Below are 18,446 nucleotides of genomic sequence, written 5' to 3' on the forward strand. Positions count from 1 at the left end.
GGAGTGCTAAGAGTTGGAGGACGTCTTGGTAGCTCTGCAATGCCTGAGCATGCAAAACACCCTGTCATTATACCCAAAGACTCACACATTACAACTCTAATCTTAAGAAACACTCACGAACAGGTCGGACATTGTGGAAGGAATTATATGCTTTCAAAATTGCGGCAGAAATACTGGATTCTGACAGCAAATTCCCTTGTGAGAAAGTTTCTGTCCAGTTGTGTGACATGCAGAAAGATCAGAGCGAAGAATAGTGAACAAAAAATGTCAGAACTGCCACGCGATAGAATAACACCAGATCACCCACCGTTCACTAACGTTGGGGTAGACTAATTTGGACCCTTCGAGGTCAAACGGGGTAGAAGTAATGTTAAAAGATATGGCGTATTGTTTACTTGTCTGACAACAAGAGCCGTGCACATTGAAGTCGCGCAGTCATTAGATACAGACTCCTGCTTAAATGCTATTCGACGCTTCATGTGCAGAAGAGGCCAGGTGTCAGTTATGAGAAGTGATAATTGAACAAACTTCATAGGCGCTGAGACTGAATTGCGTAAAGCTATCCAACAGTGGAATCAGTCAAAAATTGAAGGCGTCCTCATGCAAAAGGGGATACAATGGATATTTAATCCTCCTGCTGGGTCTCACTTCGGTCGAATATGGGAAAGGCAGATAAGGTCAGTTAAAAAAATCTTGAGGTCTGTACTAAAAGAACAAACACTAAACAATAAGAGCTTGCATACATTCCTGTGTGAGGTGGAAGCTATAATGAATGACCGTCCCCTTACCACCGCTACAGACGATCCCACAGACCTGGAGCCCCTGACACCTAACCACCTGCTGCTGATGAAAAAACAGCCAAATTTGCCTTCTGGTCTTTTCAAAAAAGAGGACATTTACGCACGTCGCAAGTGGAAGCAAATTCAGTACCTTGCCGACCTATTCTGGAAGCGATGGGTGCGTGAATACTTGCCCTTGCTTCAGGAGCGCCAAAAATGGTCTCAGGTGAGAAAAAACCTCTCGAATGGAGACGTAGTTTTAATAATTGATGAGTCTTCTCCAAGAAATTCATGGGTCGTCGGACGGATCACGAAAGTGTTCCCTGATAAAAAAGGACTTGTGAGACGTGTACTGGTCAAAACTAAAACCAGTACCCTGGAAAGACCCATCGATAAGCTGTGCCTCATATGTGAAATGGACTGTTAATTACCTTATGAAGTAGTCATGTTCCTTTCATTTGGTACGCAGCGATATGAATACCTTAAGTTAAACCGTTAACAAATGTCTAAAGTGTTAAGAAAGTTAATTCTAAAGTGTTAAGAAAGTTAATTTAAATTTTAATCCAATAGTAAATGTTGTGGCTCAATTGTAAAAAAAAAAAAGGAAAAAACAACAAAACAAAAAATGTGTGTAATTGTCAGTCTTCCTGCCTGTCAATTAGGGGCTGGAAATGTAAGGGCCATATTTCATTCTTGTGATTTGTTGTTATGTTTATCTTATTTCAGTTTATTAGTTAAGCATTAAGCATTAAGTATCATACATATAATTTGTATTGTGACATTATTTCATGGGTTGTTCTGTAACATCATCCCACAGTTATGCAGTTCCATGTCTATCACGCACGTTAGTTGTAGTTGTTGTTAAGACACGGAAGGATACAGAAAGGTGTGGAGCACACAAGCTTTTGACCGTGAGACAGTAAGCTAAAAGGAATACAGTAAAATAAGTTGTTGTAACTGTAATCTATCGAAGCTACAGAACACAGCAAGCGACTTGTCGTGACTACAGTGGATTTATGCAAGAAACTGTAACAACCGTTGTTTTTGATGTTGAAAATAAACAAGAGACAAAGAAATCAACGAAACGTCTGATGTCGACAGTGACACTGTGTAAGTAAAGACACGCGTCAGAACTTGTGAATAACATGCACCTACATGATCTTTCAACCCGAAAATTTTCAATAAAAAGAAAATCATACAAAATATAAAGTAAAAAATAAAATAACCTGCACTTCACTTTTGATAAGAGCAAAAATAAATTCTGACAGATAAGTGTTGCCGTTAGTGTGTTTGTGTGAACAAGCACTGTGTGTTTGTGTGTGTGTGCGTGCACACGTGTGTGTGTGAAGCTAAAGTAAGATGAGAGAAGCAATAAACCCTCCCCGCTCCTTCCTCTCATCTTACAGAGTCTCTTATTTGAGAGGAGGGAAGGCTACTGTATGGTACTACTTTTACTCACTCACTCAAGGAACCTTTCTAATGACATTTGCTTTACGCACACGTGCTATACTAAACTAAAACAGGCTTTTATACAGATTAACCTAATGAGTCGACCCGGCTTATGTGTGTGCTCCCCTCACCTGGCCGAAGTGCACCATGAACAATGAAGTCCAACTCCTATACTACACCTAAAACACAAAACAAGTCTGGGCATTTGTCGCCCTCTAGGGGTTAACGTTTACAGTAACCCCCCTAAAAACGCTCCTCCAGAGCGCCAACTGAGGTCCAGGACTCCCACCATGTTTCGAGTCTGGCCTTCTTACACAGAGGCGGTTGATTTTTTTTCCCTGAGCAGGGCTGCAGTGCCTGTATAACCAGATCCCCGATGTCCCTGAAGCAGAGTGACGTGGCTGGCATTGGGGCTTTAGTGCTGGGCAGCCCAGCTGGCACGACGTCTGCTGGGTCGGGCTGAGGAGCAAACACGACTTCCTTGGCGCCTGGTTGAGGAGCGGGTGCGACGTCCTCAAAGCCGGGCTGAGGAGCGGGTACAACGTCCTCGAAGCCGGGCTGAGGAGCTGGCACGACATCCTTAGGCTGAGAAGCTGGCACGACGTCCTCGAAGCTGGCTGGAGGATGAAGAAGCGCGACATCCTCGTAGTCGAGCGGAGGAGGAGGAAGCGCGACATTCGCATAGTCGAGGATAGGCGGAGGAGTAGGAAGCGCGACTTCCTCGTAGTAGCGTGGAGGCAGAGGAGGAGGAAGGGCGACGTCCTCGTAGTCAAGCGGAGGCAGAGGATGAAGAAGCACGACGTCTTTGATGTCGAGCGGAGGCTGAGGAAGCGCGACGTCCTCGTTGTCAAGTCGAGGAGCTGGCACGATGTCCTCGAAGCCAGGCGACTGCCAGCCTACCGCTCCTAAAGTTCGCTCACTCCGGCTCCATTCTCGCTGCTCCCCCCAAAAAACATTTAGGGGAGACACCTCTACTATGCCATTTTGAAGGTCTAGCATTCTGTCACGTTGTGGCTGTCGGCTTTTGCGTGGCATAATTGCAGAGGCAGTCAAGATGTTCCCTTATGTAAGTTGTTCTAAAGTCACAAACTAAAACAAAAGCTCTTGTACTAGAGCACCAAATAATCTTTATTATAACAACTTATTATAAACACAACAACCTAAAGTGTTACTGTAACTATAACAAATGCTAGATGCTATACTTAACTAAAACAGGCTATTTATACAGATTAACCTAATGAGTCGCCCTGGCTCAGGTGCGTGCTCCCCTCACCTGACCATGGAAAATGAAGTTCAACTCAAACTAAACTACAACTAAAACACAAAACAAGTCTGGCCGTTTGTCGTCCTCTAGGGGTTAACCCTTACACACGCGCACACACACACACACACACACACACACACACACAGTTATAATAAACAGTAAACGCTGGCGTGAAAGGACAACTTTCGAACTTACATACAGAAAATAAAAAATGCTTTATTCGCACACACATGGTCACAGTGTTATAGTACACAGTACACGTGTGCATGGACGTTAACTATGAGTGGTGCACATGGACTAAGACCCAGCAGGGGAGACGATTACCCACAGTTCCGCAGCACAAGAGAGAGAAGAACCATTGGCTCAGTTGTGATCACGTGATGCTCAACGTCAAAACAAGAAGCGCATGCGTGATACATGATACTCAGTCCTTGTGCATTTTACAAGATTTATTTATTTATTACAAAATTTTGCGTGTCATGCAGAACACAGGTTTAACTGTATTTGCATAATCTGCGGTAAATTCATATGCAGTTTTGTAAGTGCTTGGAGACGTTATCAATGTCATGATCAAGGTCATGCAAAAGACACTTTCATTGGGGGTGTAAGTGACCATGTGTGTGTGTGTGTGTGTGTGTGTGTGTGTCCATGAAGTCCATGAAAGAAGATAGTGTTTATTAATAATGTACAGTCTCAGAGAAAACACTTTCAGTTTAAGGTGAGCTTTATGAAACAGTGTAGAACCCAAACAACACTAACACATCAGTATTTGTTATATTATTAACAGATTATATGTGAACTTATAAAAACAGTAAAATATAAAGCTTTAAATAAATGTCTACATAATTTAGAGTATAGTGTTATACAGAGTACAGTTTTTAGAGTATGGTGTTGTACAGAGTACAGTATTTAGATAGTATTTAGGTGTTGTACAACTTTCAGTTTATTACATACTGATTTCTCTTTTCTACTGAGGTACGGTGAGATACAACACACAGAGTGTAAGGTGAAGGACACACCTAGAGTGTAAATCTCTGACACAGGGAGCAATTACACACACACACACACACACACACACACACTTAGCTAATGCTAGGTACTGTATCTACATAAACCACCTTCACCACTGGGCTGGTTATCATTTCAGTATCTCAATAATTACAGAACAAATCTAATGTCTCATCTGTTCAGATAAATCTAACACTGAATGAAACTTTTTGTTTTTCCATCAGACTCTCAACTTCCCAATCTGTCTGAATCTTATGCTCCATGTTTATACAGTGTGTGTGTGTGTGTGTGTGTGTGTGTGTGTGTGTGTGTGTGTGTGATGAAGCTGAAACTCCCACCAAGTTGATTCTGAGCCGCTCTGACTGTAAATTACTATTACAGCATTTATCTGTTTTGTCTAACTGCTGTTTGTGATTTTGGTGTTTATAAAAATGAGAAGGTGCAGTGAAAGCTTTAAGAAACTGTTTAATCATTTGTACTAGTGTTAGTTCATTATGTTTTATTTTATTTCCTTCAGTATCAGGTGTGATACGATTAAATGGAGAAGTGGTGACGCTCTGGTCTCAGTGCTCAACTCAGAAACCTCCAATCTGAGAGAACTGCATCTGACTGTGAAGACACTGGACCTGTCTGATAATAAACTAACAGACTCAGGAGTGAAGCGTCTCTGTGCTGGACTGGAGAATCCTCACTGTGAAGTGAAGAAACTGAGGTAAGATCATCTCTTTGAGTCACAATAAAAGCAGCAGTTAATAGTTGTATACAGTGATTTAGTAACTGATATTTTTCTGCACAAATATATCACTCACTAATAATAATAATAATAATTATAATAATAAATTAAACAGACATACCGTTAGATGCATTTTATAGACACATTATCTTTACAAGTAAATATTAAACATTGTGTCTCTGCAGGTTGCGTGGTTGTGGTGTCTCAGATGAAGGCTGTGCTGCTCTGACTTCAGTTCTGAGATCAAACCCCTCACACCTGAGAAAACTGGATCTGTCCTGGAATAATAATCTAGGAGACTCAGGAGTGAAGTGTCTCTCTGCTGTACTGGAGAATCCTGACTGTAAACTGGAGACACTGAGGTAAGATCATCTCTCTGAGAGTCACAATAACTCACTTAAAGCAGCGGTTAATTTGGTGTTTTAGCAACTGACATTTTTCTGTAAGAGTACAGCATGCAGAACAAATATATTACTCACTAATAATAATAATAATAATAATAATAATAATAATAAATCAAAATAATAATAATAAATCAAAATAATAATAATAATAATAATAATAATAATAATACAATTAAACAGACCTATGGTTAGGTACATGTGCAACAAATACTTTTAAGCAGGGATAAATTCTACAAAACCTAACTCATTACTTTTAACTTCTTTTAAAACATCAATACTTTGTACCTCTAGTGCACTTAATGTAGATAAATCTCAATAACAGCAGTAATACTTTGGTGTATGTTAATAATATTTTGGGATTGGTGAAGAAAACGGAGACTTTCCAACATGACAGACACGTCATCTTAACAACAAGTATTACCTCTCACACCTGAGAGAACTAAATGTGAGGAGACTCAGGAGTGAAGTGTGTCTCTGCTGTACTGGAGAATCCTCACTGTAGCTGAGATTAATGTTCTGGTCTTCTGGTGTAGGACGCACTTCTGCTGCACTTCAGTCGGCTTTGTAGCTTGTGGAGTTCCAGTGGTGCAGCAAAGCTTTGCTTATCGTTAAAGGTGAACAAGTACCACATGGGAAAAGAGTAAAAGCGAGTAATTTATTCTCCTCAAAATAAATGCTTTAAACTTTATATTACTTCAATTTATGATCCTGTGTTTTTTTACACACTCTAAAGATCATGGTCAGTCTACTGGTCTACTGGTGTTTAGCTATAGCTGTTATAAACTAAGTTAAAAGTTAGAAACTAAATACATTATTAAGTATTATCATTATTAATTACAATGTTAATTAAAATAATCAGGTGATATTAAATCCTCATGATATTCTTAATATTAAAATAATTTTCAGACACATCATCTTTAAAGTAAATATTAAACCAAGATGTAATGTTTAAGTGTGTGTCATTGTGTGATATGAAAAATTTAATCATTATTAAAAAAAAACTTCTATTTGGTTATCTTTGGTTAATCATTTAAGTGTGATGAATCTGCAGAACAAAAATGCACTGTAAATATTAATCCAGGATGTAAATGTGTTGATGAAGTGTGTGTCATTGTGTCTCTGCAGGTTGGAGTTGTGTGGTGTCTCAGATGAAGGCTGGGCTGTTCTGACTTCAGCTCTGAGATCAAACCCCTCACACCTGAGAGAACTGGATCTGTCTGATAATAATCTAGGAGACTCAGGAGTGAAGTGTCTCTCTGCTGTACTGGAGAATCCTGACTGTAAACTGGAGAAACTGTGGTAAGATCATCTCTCTGAGAGTCACATGACCTGCTCCTCAGTAAGACACATTCTCTAATAGTGAGACTGAAGCAGAGGTTTTGGGTTCATCATCAATGTCCTGAGGAGGAAGATTGTTTCTTTTCACTGCACACTGATGAATTGTCACAGAGTCTTTGGGTCAGATGTACGTATGTGAGAAGCTGCAGCACAAAACCTGACTTGATGCGACTGCAGTGTGTCTGAAATGACTGTGAAATTTACTACAACACTGTAACTAATCACACAAACTGCAGCTGAGACACAAACTAACTGCACTGTGTGAGCTGCAGGGTTTAAAAGCAGCAGTGACATTCTCAGAGATGAAAATTAGTTCTGTTAGTGAGGATTATTTCAGTACTATCTGTGTCTAGCTGCTATGAACAGGGTTGCCAGATCTGTGTTACAGAAGCAGTTCAGTGGACAAGCAGTATTAAACCCATGCAGATTTCCTTAATAGTGTAGAGGATTTATAAACTGTGGCAGTAAAATTCACTTTTTGTTCATTAAGGACAGTCACATGAGTCTCTGTAGTGTGTGTACAGTTTGTGTCAATTCTTATAAAACAATCCCACTCTTCAGATTTGTCCTTTTTGTGACGGTCACACAATTTTCCTAAAAAACTAAAGAAATGTGGTAGACCCTCCTCCAGCTCGGGGCTCAGCCTCTCCCAGGGGAACATGTTATATTTTTACTGAGTGAATCAGAAAGTTTATATACAGCTCGACCAGAACGTGTGTGTGTGTGTGTGTGTGTGTGAGAGAGAGAGAGAGAGAGAGAGAGAAACATTTCACATTTAAAAGATTTATCACTGAGGGACAATTCCGAGCTGGTTTTCTGAAAATGATAACGATGAGGTTTGGATCCTAAAGCTCTAAGTGTTACTATAGAGTAAACACACACAATGTCACACACTCCTGCTGCTGCCATATCGTTAGATAAACAGAGCAACTGCTCAGATCATGTTATATATATCATTATGTCTAAATGTGTGTTGGTGCTTGCAGTAGAACTGTAATGGGTTAGAATCACAGCTGTAGTGCTTTTGGAGCGCACCGACGCCACATTTAACCACTTTTCTCTCCAGGTGAGGATAAACAGGGTTTAAGTTGCCATAGTTACCTTAAAGCCGTGGTTCTTAAAGTGTGGGGCACGCCCCACTAGTGGGATCTACAGACATGGTGGGGCGCAATGAACGGGAGGAAATTAATAGGAAAGTACCTATTCTAATTCATGCTTTTCTTTATAGACAATAAAAATCGGACACTCGAAACTAAACAATTACACGCAAAGAAATGGATCATTAATACAAGTAAATTAAAATAACATCAGAGAAAAAGTGGAACCATAGTGCAACAATAACGGTTTAACGTCGGCATGTTAATTCCAGAGGAACAATATATAGGGAAACATTCGGTAATATATATGTCATTTAATTTATTCCTATGTTTATGCTGATGTTTTTGTATTTTTGTTAAAAATTAATATTTTATGAGGCAGTATTAGTCTGGCTTTTCTAGTTTCCAGTGTGGCAACAAAGTTGCTTTTTGATCCTTCAGGCGCTGAACAAAAGGGAAGATCAATATTGTTCTACGCTTTTTGTTAGTGTGCGGCATTCTGGATGATCCCTAAATCATTCGTTGCGCTTTAGAAAATAATAATGTTTATGCTTTTAAACATGTATAATTTAAGGCGGATGTAGCTTAAAGACAACGTAGAGAGGAAATATATTTGGGTTATTTTATATTCTTATTTGGGGGTTTATTTACGCAGCTATTGAATTCGGAGATGTGAATATAAAACTAATTTTACCGCGGATACAAATCGGGTCAGTAGTGTACTGTATGTAGTGAGCATAATAACGTCAATGGATACATTTGTTACATGGGCCACAAAAAAGCAGGTGATTCAGCACTATCAGCCTAATCAACCAAAAAGCCAGCCGAAAGGAAAACATGATGACGCCTATGTTGCGCTTGGATTCATTATGGGGATGGTGGGGCAGAGGAGACAGCAGCAAACAGCATGAGACCCAACAAAGTAGGAAAGACACTTAGAGACAACACACCCCAGTCACGTTAATAAGCCACTCGACTTCTTTGAGCTCTAGATAAGTTACGAAGTAAGTCTTTTATAACAATTGCACGTATATTTTATCTGTTTTGAACTTGGTGTTATTTGATCTTATTGGTTTAGAAATTAATATTTCAATAAATAGTAAACTTGACCGATTTCGTTATCATTTTGTTGACAAGTGGGGCTTGAAAATTCGCCCACCCCCTTAAGTGGGGAATGACAGAAAATGTTTGAGAACCACTGCCTTAAAGTCAGTTGGAAGGTTAGTGGCTAATGGCTAACAGTTAGCCCTCTTTAACAATAAATTTTGTTTTTCCTTTTATATAACTGAACATTCACAATATTACAGTCGACCATTCGCTGCAGAAAAATCCCTTTTTCCGTATGTTATGTTTGTTAGAATACAGGGTTAAATAGCAGGAAAAACGACTGTGAAATGCCTTATAACATCCCCAACATAAGTGGGTTAAAAGAAGGTATATTTTTCCCAAACATTTTTGGTATCTGTATAATGAATGGTTAGGACAATGCACGTCACCAAAGGGTCGTTCCAGGGCAGTTTATTTAATAATTAGTACTCGGCCGGGAGGACAACTTTTTTCCTTGTAACTGTGAAATGAACTTAAAATGGGCCATCGTTTTTAATCGTATGCATTAGTATAGTGCATCATTTAAATCTGTAAAGGGTCGACTTTTATTTATGTACACTCACAATATCCATAAAACACTGTGCTTTTGTTAAAAAAAAAAAAAAAAAGAAAATGAACAGGGTCGCTTTCAGCCATCTCAGTCTCCGCTCTCTCACATCTTTCTGAAACGCGTCGCTAAAATGAACTGAAACACCGCGAATACTGCACACACAGACATGAGAAATATATCTATAGAAAGCTTGCATACAGTGGCTTGCAAAAGTATTCGGCCCCCTTGAACTTTTTCACATTTTGTCACATTACAGCCACAAACATGAATCAATTTCATTGGAATTTCACGTGAAAGACCAATACAAAGTGGTGTACACTTGAGAAGTGGAACGAAAGTCATACATGATTTCAAACATTTTTTTACAAATAAATAACTGAAAAGTGGGGTGTGCGTAATTATTTAGCCCCCTTTGGTCTGAGTGCAATCAGTTGCCCATTGACATTGCCTGATAAGTGCTAATGACTAAATAGAGTGCACGTGTGTGTAATCTAATGTCAGTTCAAATACAGCTGCTCTGTGAGGGCCTCAGAGTTTGTCTAAGAGAATATTGGGAGCAACAACACCATGAAGTCCAAAGAACACACCAGACAGGTCAGGGATAAAGTTATTGAGAAATTTAAAGCAGGCTTAGGCTACAAAAAGATTTCCAAAGCCTTGAACATCCCACGGAGCACTGTTCAAGCGATCATTCAGAAATGGAAGGAGTAAGGGACAACTGTAAACCTACCAAGACAAGGCCGTCCACCGAAACTCACAGGCCGTATAAGGAGAGCGCTGATCAGAAATGCAGCCAAGAGGCCCATGGTGACTCTGGACGAGCTGCAGAGATCTACAGCTCAGATGGGGGAATCTGTCCATGGGACAACTATTAGTCGTGCACTGCACAAAGTTGGCCTTTATGGAGGAGTGGCAAGAAGAAAGCCATTGTTAACAGAAAACCATAAGAAATCCCATTTGCAGTTTGCCACAAGCTATGTGGGGGACACAGCAAACATGTGGAAGAAGGTGCTCTGGTCAGATGAGACCAAAATGGAACTTTTTGGCCAAAATGCAAAACGCTATGTGTGGCGGAAAACGTCTCGGGTTACTTTGCTGTAACCCTGTTCCCTGAAAAGGCGGGAACGAGATGCTGCGTGAAAACGCTATGGGAACATCTTGTCATGTTGCCGGTTGTGAAGCATGTGTGTACCAAACACGCCAAATTTTTGGCTTTTATAACCTCGGTCAGGTGACGTCATCTGATAGGACGCACCTGCAGGTTATAAATAGGAGTGAACCGGAAACATTCCTCAGATTGATTTGTCTGAACGGACGTCCGGTCACATAGGCAGTGCGGCATTGGGACGCAGCATCTCGTTCCCGCCTTTTCAGGGAACAGAGTTACAGCAAAGTAACCCGAGACGTTCCCTTTCAAAGGCTACACTCGATGCTGCGTGAAAACGCTATGGGAACGAGAGTGCCAACGCCGCCGCACTGCAAGTGTCTGGACTCCAAGGTTGTGTAGCGTGTGCGCACAAGGCCGAGAAGGTCTCAGAACTATGTCTGGGTAGCTGACTCAAGGACCCGTGGGCCCGGAGCAGCATGAACATCCAAACTATAAATGTAATAAATGTGTGCGGAGAGGACAACCCTCCGTGTCACACACTTGCTGCAGGAGAATACCTCTTGCTAGTGCAATAGATGGGGCGATCCCCCTGGTTGAATGAGCCCTGATTCCTAGAGGCGAAGTGAGCCCACGCGCCTCATAGGAGAGAGCAATAGCCCAGTGTAGTGGGGGCCACCCCTGTTGCGGCCCCAGACCATGTAAAAGCTGCTTTGACTTACGCCACTAGCTGATGCGGTGGACGTAAATCTGAAGAGCACGTACTGGACAAAGTAGGTGAAGTCTTTCCTGCTCCGAAGCTGTAAAGGCGGAGGACAGAAGGCTTCATAAACAATAGGATGCATATTGGAAAATGTGTGCGGAGAGGACCAACCCTCCGCGTCACAGACTTGCTGCAAGGAAATACCTCTTGCTAGTGCAATTGATGAGGCGATTTCCCTGGTTGAATGAACCCTGATTCCTAGAGGCGAAGTGAACCCACGCGCCTCATAGGAGAGGGCAATAGCATCTCTCACGTAGCTTGCGGCTTCAAAACATGTAAAAACTGCTCTGACCTACGCCACTGGCTAATGCGGTGGACGTAAATCTGAAGAGCACGTACTGGACACAGTAAGTGAAGTCTCTCCTGCTCCGAAGCTGTAAAGGCGGAGGACAGAAGGCTTCAAAACAATAGGATGCATATTGGCAAATGTGTGCGGAGAGGACCAACTCTCCGCATCACAGACTTGCTGCAAAGGAATACCTCTTGCTAGTGCAATTGATGAGGCGATTCCCCTGGTTGAATGAACCCTGATTCCTAGAGGCGAAGTGAACCCACGCGCCTCATAGGAGAGGGCAATAGCATCTCTAACGCAGCTTGCGGCTTCAAAACATGTAAAAGCTGCTCTGACTTACGCCACTGGCTAATGCGGTGGATGTAAATCTGAAGAGCACGTACTGGACACAGTAAGTGATGTCTCTCCTGCTCCGAAGCTGTAAAGGCGGAGGACAGAAGGCTTCAAGACAATAGGATGCATGTTGGCAAATGTGTGTGGAGAGGACCAACCCTCCGTGTCACATACTTGCTGCAAGGGAATACCTCTTGCTAATGCAATTGATGAGGCGATTCCCCTGGTTGAATGAGCCCTGATTCCTAGAGGCGAAGTGAGCCCACGCGCCTCATAGGAGAGGGCAATAGCTGTCCGATCCTCTTAGAGAGGTAACACCATTTAGAAAAACCATCTTAAGGGTCAGAAACCTGAGGCGCTGACTCTAGTGGTTCAACAAGGGGCACAAGCCAGAGGACAAATTTTCTCTGCAGAAACTCCAGCACTGAAACAATTCGGCAGTGGACTGGGTCTACCTGCTTCGTCATGCACCAACTTTTCAAATACATTCTATTTGAGGGGGAGTAGTAAAGGGGACATTTGCTGATCTTGCGAGGCAAAGAGGTCCACCTACGCTACATGAAATTTTTCAAGAATGTAAATCGCCCTGAGGGACAGGAATCTGGTGCGCTAGCTATTTAGCGGCGCGAGCAGTCCGCCCTGGCGATTAATATACGAGACTGCCATAGTGTTGTCCACCCGCACTAGGACATGGTAGTCTCAACTGCTGGAGGAAGTGCTTTATGGCCTGAAATAGAGCCATGATTTTGAGGCAATTGATGTGCCGCGCAAAAAGATGGCCTCTCCAGCTCCCTTGGGCTGGACGGTCATTTAAGACCGCACCCCAGCCCATGAGGGAAGCGTCTATCGTTAGCATCTGCGACGACAAGACGAACTTAGAGTGGGACCCAGAGTCAGAAACCGGGGTCTGAACCACATAGGAAGGGTACGAAGCACCTGGCGCGTAGCCCTTATTGGGGATTGGCCCTAGAGTAAAATCCCCTGGTTCTTAGCCACAACTGAAATGCTCTCATGTGCAGAAGGTCCAAAGGTGTCACCGTGGATACAGCTGCCATGAGAGCTAAGATCTCTGAAAGTGATGGTCACTTTCTGGTCTAGCTTGATTTCCTTGACGGTGTTGAGAATGGATTCGACACGAGCAGGAGACAGCTGTGCCCGCTTACGCTCAAATTCCATGTGACACCCAAAAATGTTGTCCTCTAAACAGGAAAGAGCATGCTTTCATGGCATTGGATCTCAATCCTAGGAAACAAAGATTAGCTAGAACGACATGCTGATGTCGAAGCGCTAGCTACTGAGATTGGGCCAGCCAGTCATGTAATTCAATACGGATGCTCTGGAGTCGTAAGAGCCAGAACTACATCCATGTATTTTGTGTATGTGCGGGTGAAAAAGCTAGACCAAATGGAAGGACCCGATACTGGTAAGCTTCGCCCCCGAAAGCGAACCTCAGGAACCTCCTGTGTTGTGGCAATATTTCCATTGATTTATTTTTAGATAGCGGTAAAGCCCGCAAAATCTAAAAAATTGGATGCAGCCCCCCGTTCCTATTGCATTTTCCGGTTTCATGGAAGTGGAACCACGCCATTGAAACGCGGAGGGTGATGTGAGAACTGAATCCTGTAGTTTCTCTGTACAGTGCTTAGTGCCCAAGGAGATATACTTGGCAGTAGCTTCCACGCTGCCAGTTTCTCAGAAAGGGGCAAAGCTCAGCGGCTTGGTTAAACGGGGGGGATGTTAGATGTTCGGCATCCTGAAACACGGCAGGAAAAACCCGAAGAACTAACATTTTATTGGAGACTGGAGTTGCCCGAACACCAGTGGTGGCGGAGCAAGAACACCAACCTCCTGGGGGTGCCAGGGAGAACACTTCATTCTTTAAAAGGAATTCTGCGTGCCTCTCCTCATTGGGGGGCCACCCCCCACAGTCCTGGGCACATGAACCTCAGGGCTTCTTGTGAAGACAATATAGTCTGACCTCTTTTGAGGCGGATTGCGTGACGCACCCCAATCTTGCGAGGGGGTGCCCAGCTCAAAAACACTCTCCTTGTGTGTTTCATGCCTCGCAACAGTCAGACCCGGTCGAGACTGGGTGGCCGACAGTCCCGACTCTTGAGCAAGGCGGGGAAGGAATTTCCCGAAGGCTTGTTATATAATTTCGCCTCATGAACCTAGTGGCGACCGAGTTAACGACATCGCCAAGTAGGCCGGGAGGCGAGATGGGGCATCGAGGAGGAATACACGATCCTACTCCTTAATGCCCCTGAGATTCAACCACGAGTGCCTCTCCGCGGAGACCATAGCAGCCATAAAACGGCCGATAGCACGAGCCGTCTGCTTTGTTGCACGAAGAGACAAGTCTGTGGCCCGGCGTAAATCCAATACGCCTTACCTTGCAGAGCCCCGCCAGTACTCAACTCTCTCAGCAGGTCAGCCTGGTAGGCGTGCAAAACCGCCATGGTGTGCAATGCGCCAACCTGACCTGCTGCCTGAAAAGCTTTTCCCTCCAGGGAAGATAAAAAGTCTACACAGCTTGAAAGGAAATAATAGCTTTTCAGGAAAGATGATGTCCCAGAAGAGAGATAGCCTGGCAGCGTCTCTTCTATCTGGGTGTCATCATATAACTCCGCGTTTCTACCTCAATTATATTTAAATAAATAAATAAGTTGATGGCAGGAAAACACGGGATGAATACAGCTTACTCCATGAAAGGGTTAACTCATATGGAGATTGCTAAGGGGAGAGAGCGTCGTTGAGGCTCCGCCCCCGGCCACCCGACAGAACCTGCCGTCTATGTTTTTATTTTTATTATTTTTAAGTGCTTAGAGCCTATTACCATCTCCGCGGAAGCAAGAGAGGATGTTTATCCTTGCCCATTCACAAGAAGCGCGGCGCGCGCTTGCGAGCGGACAGAGGGATTTCCCGATCCGATGAGAACGCGAAAGAAAGGAGTTTTAAATCTGTCTCTCACTGCTCTGCCGGATGCACGAGTTTAAGCCCCAGGAATGCGCGGCGGCTCGAAGATTCTCAAGGAATGCGAGGCGCGCGCGTAGCACTTCGCGAAGCAGTAATCGAAGCAGTAAAGTGTAGAGATCGCCCTCCGATATGGATTATACACACAGAGGGACATCTCGTTTAAACTCTGCCATTGTCGGTGAGTTAAACACTTATTTTTGCTCATTAGACACAACACGCTCACAACTAGACAAGGTGAAGACAAGAATCTAAGGAATGTTTCCGGTTCACTCTTATTTATAACCTGCAGGTGCGTCCTATCAGATGACGTCACCTGACCGAGGTTATAAAAGCCAAAAATTTGGCGTGTTTGGTACACACATGCTTCACAACCGGCAACATGACAAGATGTTCCCATAGCGTTTTCACGCAGCATCGAGTGTAGCCTTTGAAAGGGAACTAACACTGCACATCACTCTGAACACACCATCCCCACTGTCAAATATGGTGGTGGCAGCATCATGCTCTGGGGTGCTTCTCTTCAGCAGGGACAGGGAAACTGGTCAGAGTTGATGGGAAGATGGATGGAGCCAAATACAGGGCAATCTTGGAAGAAAACCTCTTGGAGTCTGCAAAAGACTTGAGACTGGGGCGGAGGTTTACTTTCCAGCAGGACAACGACCCTAAACATAAAGCCAGGGCAACAATGGAATGGTTTAAAACAAAACATATCCATGTGTTAGAATGGCCCAGTCACAGTCCAGATCTAAATCCAATCGAGAATCTGTGGCAAGATCTGAAAACTGCTGTTCACAAACGCTGTCCATCTAATCTGACTGAGCTGGAGCTGTTTTGCAAAGAAGAATGGGCAAGGATTGCAGTCTCTAGATGTGCAAAGCTGGTAGAGACAGACCCTAAAAGACTGGCAGCTGTAATTGCAGCAAAATATTGACTCAGAGGGCTGAATAATTACGCACACCCTACTTTTCAGTTATTTATTTGTAAAAAAATGTTTGGAATCATGTATGATTTTCATTCCACTTCTCACGTGTACACCACTTTGTATTGGTCTTTCACGTGGAATTCCAATAAAATTGATTTATGTTTGTGGCTGTAATGTGACAAAATGTGATAAAGTTCAAGGGGGCCGAATACTTTTGCAAGGCCACGCCCCCAACACATGTGCGCACACACACACACACGCGCACACACACACGCACTCACAGATTCTGAGATAGAAACACTGAGATATTACACTTCTAACAATAACTAAAAGATTATACATTATAAGATAATTAATTAAATGTCTTGGAGTCAGATATTTAAATCAAAAAGGTAAAACACACATTTAACCTTCAGCTGACCTTGTACTCCATTGTGGTACTTGTTACTGTACAAAAGTCATCCTCGCTCTACAGCACTTATGTACATGTGTCTAAGACTTTTACACAGTACTGTACATTTTATTTACTGTAAAATTTTATTTAGTAATAAATTATCAGTCAGTCATATTGTTTATTAAAGACATGAGTTTTGATTCTCCTTAAAAGTAACGCTTTAGGCCTGAAATTAGTATAACTAGGTTTACATTAATGATTGTGTTTGTTTTTAACCCTGATTCAGACTTTTACTTCCGTGATTCTGCAGTAATATAAATCTATAGTGTTATATAAATGTCTAGTGTTATTAAACAAAAGTGATGGAGAAACAAGTTTATTGTCCCTGTATAGTGCACTATAAGTCTGTTAGAGAACCATTTTATAGACTCACCATCTTAAAAATAAAATAATAAACCAGGATGTGAATCTGGTGATGAAGTGTGTGTCATTGTGTCTCTGCAGGTTGGTGTGTTGTGATGTCTCAAATAAAGGCTGTGCTGTTCTGACTTCAGCTCTGAGATCAAACCCCTCACACCTGAGAGAACTGGATCTGTCTGATAATAATAATCTAGGAGACTCAGGAGTGAAGTGTGTCTCTGCTGTACTGGAGAATCCTGACTGTAAACTGGAGTCACTGAGGTAAGATCATCTCTCTGAGAGTCACATGACCTGCTCCTCAGTAAGACACATTCTCTAATAGTGAGACTGAAGCAGAGGTTTTAGGTTCATCATCAATGTCCTGAGGAGGAAGATTGTTTCTTTTCACTGCACACTGATGAATTGTCACAGAGTCTTTGGGTCAGATGTACGTATGTGAGAAGCTGCAGCACAAAACCTGACTTGATGCGACTGCAGTGTGTCTGAAATGACTGTGAAATTTACTACAACACTGTAACTAATCACACAAACTGCAGCTGAGACACAAACTAACTGCACTGTGTGAGCTGCAGGGTTTAAAAGCAGCAGTGACATTCTCAGAGATGAAAATTGGTTCTGTTAGTAAGGATTATTTCAGTACTATCTGTGTCTAGCTGCTATAAACAGGGTTGCCAGATCTTTGTAACAAAAGCAGTTCAGTGGACAGGCAGTATTAAACCCATGCAGATTTCCTCAATAATGTAGAGGATTTATGAATTGTGGCAGTAAAATACACTTTTTGATCATTAAGGACAGTCACATGAGTCTCGGTAGTGCGTGTACAGCTCGTGTCAATTCTTATAAAACAATCCCGCTCTTTAGATTTGTCCTTTTTGTGACGTCCACACAAGGAAATGTGTTAGACCCTCCTCCAGCTCGGGGCTCAGCCTCTCCCAGGGGAACATGTTATATTTTTACTGAGTGAATCAGAAAGTTTATATACAGCTCGACCAGAACGTGTGTGTGTGTGTGTGTGTGTGTGTGTGTGTGTGAGAGAGAGAGAGAGAGAGAGAGAGAGAGAGAAAAACGTTTGACATTTAAAAGATCTATCATTGAGGGACAATTCCAAACTGTTTTTTTGAAAATGATACCGATGAGGTTTGGATCCTAAAGCTCTAAGTGTTACTATAGAGTAAACACACACAATGTCACACACTCCTGCTGCTGCCATATCGTTAGATAAACAGAGCAACTGCTCAGATCATGTTCTTGGTAGATGTCGTTTATATATATATCATTATGTCTAAATGTGTGTGTTGGTGCTTGCAGTAGGACTGTTATGGGTTAGAATCACAGCTGTAGTTCTGTCGGAGCGCACCGGCACCACATTTAATCACCTTTCTCTCCAGGTGAGGATAAACAGGGTTTAAGTTGCCGTAGTTACCTTAAAGTAAGTTAAGTGATTCATGTTGTTAACTCCTCCACTGAGTAAAATACACAGTAACATTCCACCTTAAAAGTCGCCAGAGAATG

At 42.5% G+C, this 18,446-nt stretch overlaps 1 protein-coding gene across 1 annotated transcript in view; it reads left to right on the top strand.

Moving 5' to 3' along the window:
* The window catches only part of LOC128515599 (NLR family CARD domain-containing protein 3-like), an 85,396-nt gene that overhangs the window by 63,214 nt on the left and 3,736 nt on the right, over positions 1 to 18,446 (top strand). Inside the window, exon 7 of the mRNA XM_053489682.1 lies at positions 17,019 to 17,195. Coding sequence (XP_053345657.1) covers positions 17,019 to 17,195 — 177 coding nt within the window. The remainder of the gene's footprint in view (positions 1 to 17,018; positions 17,196 to 18,446) is intronic.

This window comes from Clarias gariepinus, chromosome 28 (assembly GCF_024256425.1).
Source record: "Clarias gariepinus isolate MV-2021 ecotype Netherlands chromosome 28, CGAR_prim_01v2, whole genome shotgun sequence".
NCBI classification, from domain to species: Eukaryota; Metazoa; Chordata; class Actinopteri; order Siluriformes; family Clariidae; genus Clarias; species Clarias gariepinus.